The sequence below is a fragment of the Temnothorax curvispinosus genome, unplaced genomic scaffold (genome assembly GCF_003070985.1).
Source record: "Temnothorax curvispinosus isolate PA1 unplaced genomic scaffold, ASM307098v1 QBEX01006024.1, whole genome shotgun sequence".
NCBI lineage: Eukaryota > Metazoa > Arthropoda > Insecta > Hymenoptera > Formicidae > Temnothorax > Temnothorax curvispinosus.
In genome coordinates, this window is record NW_020215804.1 from 1 (window position 1) to 9,553 (window position 9,553).

The following is a 9,553-nucleotide window of genomic DNA, read 5'->3' on the forward strand; positions in this document are numbered from 1 at the left end:
GCATGCGGAAATCAGGCAATGATGATGTCTATTATGCAAGAGCACGTTGCAAGCATAATAAGGTTTTTATGGTTTCAGAGAAGATAAGGGAAAGAAAGATATATACTACCAAAAAGCTTCTCTTCGCGACTCGTCCTACAACACTTTTCCTTAAAATGACAATTAATTTCGTCGAAACAATCTATACTCCGTACTGGCGCAAATATTTTCTTAAACGCTAACTGACTTTGCGCGATAAGAGAAAGCATTTTGCCGGACTCGTCCGCTTTTGCATTTGCATCTCTCCTCAGACGGAGGAGACTAAACGCCGCGGCGCGCGCGATAAGAAAATTCATTTCGCGGAAGTTATCTGCTTCAAACCCGGCAATCTTCTCGTATAATACTCGCTCGTTCGAGTTATGAATCACAATAAGGTAATTCCTCGTACGAAGAGTACGGCTCTTGACGAATGCAAATGTTACGGCAACGAGTCCGCGAACAAAAATGGCTAAAATGTGGAAAGTAGACGAAAGTAGTTGAAAATAAATGAACGAAATGGAACGAAAGTGAATAAAGCCCTTCGACGACTGCAACTCGAGGAAACTGAAAGTGGAATAAATAAGAAAAAGAACTCACTTTGCGCTGCAGAACATTGATCTTGCGATCCTTGATGTCCATGTGATCCTTGATCTCGGTCAGCTCGGTGTTCATGCGATTGCGCTCCTGTTGCGCCTGCATCGCCACCTGCGTCTTCTTCTCGATCATCCGATTCTTCTCCTCGAGCCGCTGCCGCATCTCCTCGACCTAAACATGTCGGAACGGAGCGACGGTAAAGAGAGGATGTCGCCGAGGACCGGCCGACGAGAGAAGCCCTCCAGGCGAGTCCAAATTCAGAATATTTAGCGCGCAATACGTACTACGCACGTACACGTGACAGGACGCGATGCGACATTAGTGAGGAAGAAAGGAATGAGAGCAGAGAAGAGAGAAAAGAACCTCGACCCAGTTTTCCGCTATGGCTTGATGGCTTTCCTCTTTTCGTCGGTAATTTTTTTCCGGAAACACGCGATTTGCTATAGCTTTAACCTGAATCCCGGGTCGTCGGACCGATTTATCAACTGGCTGTGATCGCAGTCACGCGTCGTCGATTACCTAACTCATTTGGAAATCCCTTCTCAAAGATCTCTTTCAAAGATTTAAGGAACTATAGTTGTACCCTCTTCTCTCTTTCTTTGTGGAGGTCGTTTTGAAAAGTTAATTTCGAGAAGGTGTTTTTTACCACGGTGTTATAGTGATGCAACATTACGATGTAAAAAAATTAAGCAATTCTGAACAAAAAGCAGATTTTCTACTTTTCGTTATTAAGTATTTCTTAATTTTTATTAATTTCTAACCAATTACTGTTAAAACTGTGAGATAAAATTCCGAAATTTTTATAAAAAATTCGTTCTCTCTCTTCGTAGTTTTGAACATCTTACAACCAGAAGACTATATCTTGTAAGATGCTGGAACATCGAAAATCAAGAATTTACTTTACGGATTGAAAATAGGAATAAGTTCAGATTGGAGCAAAGTTTGCATCAAGGATTTTTCTCGCGTCAATGATCGTTTTAGAATTCATGAGGCTTGCGTGAGTTGGATCAACATTTCAGATCACCTCGTTCAAATTCGATTTCGCAGCTTTGTCAGTTTTACTCGATGTTAGACTTTCGAAGAAATTTCTTAGATCTCCGCGTTTATTTAATGGGGTTAAGTTAAAAAACATGTAAAGGCTGGAAAAATTGAACCAACAATTTCTACATTTAAGATAATGATCTGTCATGCAAGTTTTCGGACAACAGCATTAGGATATAAGTTACGGAATTTTGTTGCAACCACACGCTATAGAGAACGTATTCGACAAATACCCGAATTTGAGAGATGCGGTCGGAAATTTCGGTATCGATTTCCAAGTCTCGGTTGTGTTCTAGTTTCGCATCAGTGTGAATAACAAAACCGCTGGTAAACTTGTTTACCGAAAACGTATAGCAAATTCCTGTCCTTATAAATTCTCATACATTTCAAAACTTTTGTAGTATTGAGAAATTTTGTGCCTTTAAAAACAATGATAAATGATTAACTACAACAGCATAATTAAACTTACTGTTTTCTATAAGTTAAAATAAAATTATTTTCTTAATAAGACTATCATTATTTGTTAAATATCTTCAAATTCCTTTTACAATTTTGCAACAAACCATAAAATTTAACTATATGAAAAATAATACGTAACTTTATGCCTCTACATATTTTAAATAAATCGGAAAGAGATCAAAGTTACACTCACATCAACCTGCAGCATATTATAATGTTCCTCCTTGGCGGCGAGAGACTCCTTGAGCACGGCGATGTGCCTATTGTAATCTTGATGTTGCTCGTCAAGTGCCTTCATCTTCGTAGACATCGCCATCAGCTCCTGTTCCCGTCGCTGTACCTCCATCCGGAGCTCCTCCAGCTGCGAAAAGATTCGTCGTCCAGGCGAGGATCAGTCCCTGCGCTCCGTCCGTGTCGGCGACGATGACGACGACAACAACAGACGACGTAACGACGATGGCAACGAGCGACGGAGGCATTGAAACCGCCTGTCAGCTCTTCGCCATGACCGAGTACGACGACGATGATAACGGTGTGATAAAGACCCGGCAAAGATGCGCGTAGAAATATATATATATTTTTTTTACGTGAAACCGTTAGTTGCGGGCTTATTTGGATTCTAATTTAATTGGTAGCAAAAGCGATAACTTTCAAGGCAAAAGCATCGGAAACTGTCGAAGCGATTGTAGTTTATGCTTTGTTAATGGCCAAGAATTAAGTATTTCCTATTTATTAAGTCCTTTATCTTCGAGAGTTAACTGGAAAAAAATTACAAATCTAATTGATTTTTGAATTAATAAAACATAGTATTCCACAATATTTGCGGTACCACGATAGCCTTAGGAAAGATCTTTTTTGATCTTATATTACGTTCTAGTATAACACACTTTGCGCGCCTGCATCGTGCTGGCATATCTTTAATTATTTCTGATCCAAATTGCGCGCGAAATTGGTTTCCGAGCGAACAGCCTTTCGGGATATAACCACGGAGTTACTTAATTGCCGTTGGACTTTGACACAAGCCGCTGTTAAAAAAGATCGAGATTTCTTTAATTGAAATTACGTCGACGTGGCGCGAGTCGATTGACCCTGCAAAAAGTTTCCACGTCGAGGATTAAAAATCAAGTCGCATTGTCGTCCTGCTCCGATTCCACCACTAGTTTTAGTTCATTTATGCGCCTTTCTTGGCGCATAATTCCTGAGCGGATTAATGAAGGAGGCTGATATTCTCAAGCTATTACGATCATGACCTAATTACAAAGTCAAACAAGAAACTACGTGTGCGAGCCAGTTTCGGTCGAACCCAAATTTAAGAACTGATCTCTTGAATTTTGAGCTAATTTATTTAGGAATTTATTAGAGAATTTTTAAACTTTACAGCATCGTTAATTGTCGTGTTATAATCGCGGTTAACTAACTTCCCCTTCTATCTACAACAGCCGGAATTATAAATCTAAAGAGGGGTGAGATCTTGGGCGGAGTTAGTTAAACCGTCGAGATTTACCGACTCCACCGACCGAACTGACTGCCCCAATCATACATAAATTTTCTTAGCGTAACAATTATTAAGAAAATTTATAAATATTAAAAAATTGAGGAAGAAAAAGACACTTCGTCGTCGTACTCGGATAGGATTTGAACGAAGCATGCAGCGTAATTGAGAGGCCAGCGGTAACAAAATTACGAACAGTGTTTTTTTTTGGAGGTGTAAAAAATGCACATATATATGTATTTATTTATACGTATGGATTATGCACATTCGTATATAAGTAAATATATATGCACACACGTGTACACACACAGCAAAGTGTGGTGGAGACATATGACACAGAGAGGCGTAATCTCACGCGCACGCACGGGGGAAGGGTAGAGGTATTTAAGGACCTGTTCACGTCGATATGTCTCTTTTAAGTCTCGTGTACGTACCTACGCTCGTCTACTCTGGTGTTGCTGGCAGGCCGCGTGAAGAGGCTCGTCGCGACATATCGCCGGAACGCGCGAGATCTCGCGACGATCTCAAAGCAGAGTCGTAATAAACGCAACACAGCTACTATACTGACTAATCACTACGTATGTAAAAGTCACTACGTAACGCGAGCGAGAACGCGATCTCACGAGGTCCTCTCTGGGAATTGCATAGCTTTAAAGTTTTGACTTCGAGCCAAAGAAAATGTTGGCTTAATTAGAGAAAAATTAGCATGTGAGGAGATTAAATTATCTTATTTTAATTTTTTTTTGTTTGAATTTTAATGTAAGTAAATGAACATTGCTTTCTAAAAATGTTTCCTCAGACTTTCATTTTGGCAATAAATAATATTACTGTAGTAAATAGATTACTCTTATATTAGTCCCCTAAATACAATAATTCCTTTATCTTGCGTGAGGGTGATTTTAAACGTAAGACAGTATTTCAATTAACTATAAAAATCATTTGATTCACACATAGCAAGAAAAGAGGACCTCTGTCATGCGTCTCATCTAGTCAAGACACCAAAGGAGAAACGGGCGAATCGTATTTCCTCTCTCAGACGCGAAGATGTTTGAGAAATCTGCGTCCGTATTTGAGAGAGGAAATTCAAAACGCAAACTCGCTCCCGTCCGCCGTCGGCTATCGATTTAATCGACAGCGGCTATCATGGCATTCACGACGGCGGCAATATCGCCCCGCGTCGATCCTCAAAATCATCGACGAAGCGACGGAGAGCACGCACTCCGTCGCTCCGACGACAACGATGATGTCTACGATGATTATCTACGGTGTCACTAGGTCGCACACACGCACGCACACGCACACGACGATACTGTCGAATGATGGGACGGAGGTGAACGAAAGTCTTTCGTTCCTTTCGCTCTTCCGACCGATATGGGATGGATGAATTTGACTGATGAGTCTGGGAGAGTGACGGTCTTCCTCTAAGAAATCATTGTCTAGAGACCGGTGTGTGTATAATTTTCTTTTTCTTTTTACGTGAGATGCGTGAAATGATGATTGCGAGACAGTCGGTCAACGATTCACGCCAGTAGGAAGATAGAGTTCGAGAAAGAGACAGAGACAGAAAGATATACAGAGAGTAACAAGTACAGTGGCTACGGTATACATCGAAACACTCCGTTACGTAATACGGTAATCATGTAGATGGAAACGGAGAAGGAAAGGTGGTGGTGATGATGATGGTGGCTCGGAAGAGCTTCTTGGGCGGGTGAAGAATTTCCTTACCTCCTCAGAAAGCTAGAATATTGGGGCACCACGTTTAATAATGCTTCGCTCACCACGAAGGCCGTCCAACTCCGCTGTCCCTCTTCCGAACGAAACGTCCGCCCGTTTTGCGTCCTTATATCTTAGATGTCCCGGAATCTACGACCTTAATTATAATGACAGACCCCTCGGCGAATTCGGAGTCAATTTTTCAACCGGGAAAAATTTCGGAGTACAAGTTCATACTTTTATTACAGTCCTTTAATATTTATCAGATAACTCGGTAATTCAATCTCCAATTATAGCATTGAGATAAACTCATGAGTTTGAATGAGCATTCGGATTTGGATTATATAAATTTTGTAAATTTATTTCGAGAAAAAGTTGTCACTTTTAAAATCCATATTATATGACTCATTCCAATTAAAGAAAAATCAGCCTCGAATTAGTCGAGTCTGTTGTTAAAATTAAGATCGGAGGTTATAGGACATGCCCATATTATAAATTAACTCGCGATTTAATTAATAGTAAACTGGTAAACTTATCCATGTTTTATCTTAATTTAGTTCTGTGTTCAATCTGTATTTAATTATTTGAGAAACTTTGGCAACAAGGGAATATGGTCTAGAATTATGACATTTACTATCAATTCATCGGATTGTCAGAAGAGTTCTGCGGAATTGGGGACTGCCATTGCTGACTTATCGCTAACTTAGCTCTATCTTAAGTGTTAATTGTACCTTAAGCTCTATCGGGCAAGAGGTAACATTTATCTTATCTACGAATCATGCGACTAAATTCGTTATTTTGCCTCTTTTATCATCTATATTCGATAATAATAAACTTACATCAAAGAGGCACGCAATATTAATCCACGTCAATTTCGCTGTCAATTAATGTCAATTATCGACGCATACACAAAATGAGAGAAGATCGCCGACCGACACAGGGCCTATCTTATGTTTAAACGTAAATCTAGCTCGTAAATAATAATGCGGATATCAATGATGATTATTTTCGCAAGAATAAATTTTTAATCTTAGATTAGTGTTCAACTTTCTTGCATTTTTCTGTAATAATCAATCAAGACGTGCATCACATTTTTTTTATCATATTTTTATAAGTCCTAGGTGTCGACACATTCCAAAGATAGACCCTAAAAACATATTAGACGTAAACTGAACAAATATTACATTAGAGATAGCTGAGGATAAAAAAATACTTTTTTTTTACCAAAGAAATCTTTCCGACAACGCGACAGGATTCGTAGATAATCTAAATGATCCTCCTCACCATCTCTCTCGTAGACGAAATGCCGAATTAGCTCTCCCGATAGGTAATCCGACGTTCGTGGACCTTCGTGGACGATGATCGTCATCCCGACGTCCACGTATGTCTTATTCGCCGAACGGGACAAACGGAGCTAGATGACAGATGCAAACTCTCTGCGCGCGCGTGCAGCATGCATATAGCGCCTCGAAAGCGAGGCCGGCAGGGTATCAAAGGGTAATAAGAGGTAATAAGAGGGGCGACATGCGTCTCTCTAATTGCAACATCAAGGTCTCTACGGACGGAGTGATAAAGAAATAAAGGAGATAACGCAAGAGAGGGATTACGAAACAATGACGGTGGGCAATTTCGTATTATACTTGCCGATGGCGAGCGCGAGGCGAGTCGCGCGTTTGATCTCGCGTTAGTACGGCGCGCTCTCTCGGCGCGGTCACCTTTTCTAGTCCTCGCGTAATCAACGTTGATCCTCGACGATCGAAACGATCACGACACCGCGAGCGAACAGATGAGAGACGGGAAATCGATGACGCGCGATCTCGCCGGGAGAGCTTAAGACGATCGTTCGACGACGATAAAAGCGATGCTGGACGAGCGAGCTTGCGGCAGCTTCTTGCGAACTAGTCCTCCCTTAATCGATAATATTAGCAAAAAACTTTCGAAATTAATATTACGATAAATTTTTAATGTATATAAAAAACAATTTTCATAATTTTGCTCGGAAAACCTTTTATAATAATTTACAATCAAGATTACAATCAAGTTAAATAAATCTATGATCCCTCGATTAACGAAAGGACTACGTCGCGAGGAGCCTTGACGAGCAGATCGCCGAATGTCGATGATGAGGATGACGACGATGACGACGTGAACGATAATGAATAACGGCTGCTCTGCGATGACGTACACTACAACCACTTAAACTCCTAACGACGCATGCAACATGCTGGACCTAAGTTCCCATGCGAGTTGCACGACTCGAAGATAGACGGATGATGATCATCGTGAAAGCTATACCGAACGATCTATCTCGTGCGATGATTTTCGCGCGTATGTGTTTACACGCCTACGTCAAACTAATTCGTGATTGTGAAGAGATGAGCACGAACCCGATGAACAGAGAGAATGATTTCGTGGCGACTCGAAGATCCACACTCGATCTAGTGACACGACGAGCGCGAAGCTGATGAAATTGTCGATGAGTATGTAATACTTTCGCATGGTAAGATCGAATGCCGTACTCGAGAACTATAGCTGCGATTTTTTCATTTTTTAATATGTGAAGATGAGACAAAGAACGTGGAATGCGTGGCACAATGATTATGATATTTGATCGATTGTTTTCGTGTCGCGTGGCAAGTACCGATGCATGTGAATCGATGTGAAATAGTGCATTCTTTTTTTTACGGAATAGGAAATTATTGGGCGTAGAAAGGGTAGAGAGAAGGATGAAGGAAGGATATTCATATTAGTCATGGATGTTGTGAACTTTGGAAAAATGAAGGAATGTAATTTTCTTTCTTTCTCTCTTTTCTTTTTTTTTTCTTGTCATGATTGTCATGGTAATATGATCTAAGATCACGTAATTATCTTCGTCGTCGTTGTTGTAATTCAAATTGGTCATAAAAAAATTAATATAATTCGAATTTCCGATAATTTCGCCGACGTGATTTGATCGTCTGAAGATGCGATGTCGTTAAAATGAAGATATAAACTTGCGACGAAAATGATTTACCAATATTCGACTCGTATGTTGAGATTTTTGCGTTTGGAATGCAAAATGCAGTCGTCTCATCCGCGAGTAGTCAACCTGCGCAAACAAATTTACATCCACCATTTATAGGTTTAACTTGATTTTCTTCGTCCCCTCAAGACGAATACAAGCAAAGAAAAATGTCCTTCGAGCGCAAAAGCATTTGCCATAATCCCATCTCTAAACTGCGATCTTGAAATTATCATGTTGCCAGCAAAGCCATAAGATGAAAATTACATAATCCCGATTAAAATTATATTCTGAAATAAATATTTATAAAACAAATATACGCACGCGTAACATTTTTACATAATCCAAATCTTGAAAAAAAATGCCGTTCGAGTTAAGTGTGATGCCAATTACAATATGTTATTTGACATTGTGTTATTTTTTTTGTAAATTTTGACCAAAGTCAGTTCAGAATGAAACGAGCTGCGATGGATGCATCGTTGCAATGTCGGCCAAAATAAATCGGCCAAACAAAAAAAAAGAAAAAGAACTTAAAAAAAGGCCAATGATCTCTCTTCTCCTCCTCTGTGTGAGATCTATCATGAATCCGATGAATCCTCGTATCGTCCGCCAGGGTGTCGATTCTGCTGAGGATTAAGGAGGATCAGCTCCGCGGCACCGCGGAAACGGAGAGGTTGGCAACGCGCGAAAACAAACTCTCCTCCTTATACTTTTTTTCATCACATTATTATTATCATCATCAGCAGCAGCAGCATGGTTATAACACTTTTCATCATTATTATAATGCCGGTTTTTCATTTATCGCGAGAGCGTGTCTCGCCCGTCTCCTCCGTTTAGGAGGCGCAGTCCGAAGAGGATCGGTCCGTTTAAGCTTTAAAGATAAGGCTGACCTTGCGAGCGTGTGAAATCCAGGACGTTCGTCTTTCGCACGAGTGAGATCGCGGAACGTTGTCGAGGCACCGGGAAACATCCGGGCTATCGGAGGGAGCGGCTCCCCCTCGGTACCGTCTTCCCGGAATCCCGGTCGTCGCGATTCCATATGCCGCGGCTCGTTACGTTGAGGGTAGATTCGAAGGGGATAGAGAACGAATCAGTCAGGGCTATACCCAGCTCGACCACTGCAAATTGCATTTCGCGATCGCTGCAATTCGAATCTAATCAATTGCGTTAATTAATCGACGTCCGGGTGTTCTCATCCCTCGCGCGGGCGTGGTGATTGTCACGTGTCGGACCCT

General features: G+C 40.9%; 1 protein-coding gene across 2 annotated transcripts; it reads right to left on the minus strand.

Annotated features, from left to right (window-relative positions):
• Window positions 1-78: 78 nt before the first annotated feature.
• LOC112455334 (ERC protein 2-like) lies at window positions 79-9,547 on the minus strand. Of its 2 annotated transcripts, XM_025017180.1 has the most exons (4): window positions 8,331-9,547; window positions 5,330-5,341; window positions 2,306-2,473; window positions 79-783 (listed from the first exon to the last, which is right to left on the minus strand). In XM_025017180.1, the coding sequence occupies exons 1-4, from the start codon at window positions 8,430-8,432 to the stop codon at window positions 397-399; spliced, it is 669 nt and encodes a 222-aa protein (XP_024872948.1). In that variant the 5' UTR covers window positions 8,433-9,547; the 3' UTR covers window positions 79-396. The 2 variants fall into 2 exon arrangements, with proteins under 2 accessions (XP_024872948.1, XP_024872949.1); XM_025017181.1 differs by lacking the exon at window positions 5,330-5,341 and having other exon boundaries at window positions 81-783.
• Between the last annotated feature and the right edge of the window lie 6 nt (window positions 9,548-9,553).

Coding starts and splice junctions, on each gene's coding strand:
- LOC112455334 (XM_025017180.1), bottom strand. CDS start 8,432: ATGGTGGATGTAAATTTGTTTGCGCAGGTTGACTACTCGCGGATGAGA. Junction 784..2,305: donor ATAATATGCTGCAGGTTGAT/GTGAGTGTAACT, acceptor CGACATGTTTAG/GTCGAGGAGATGCGGCAGCG.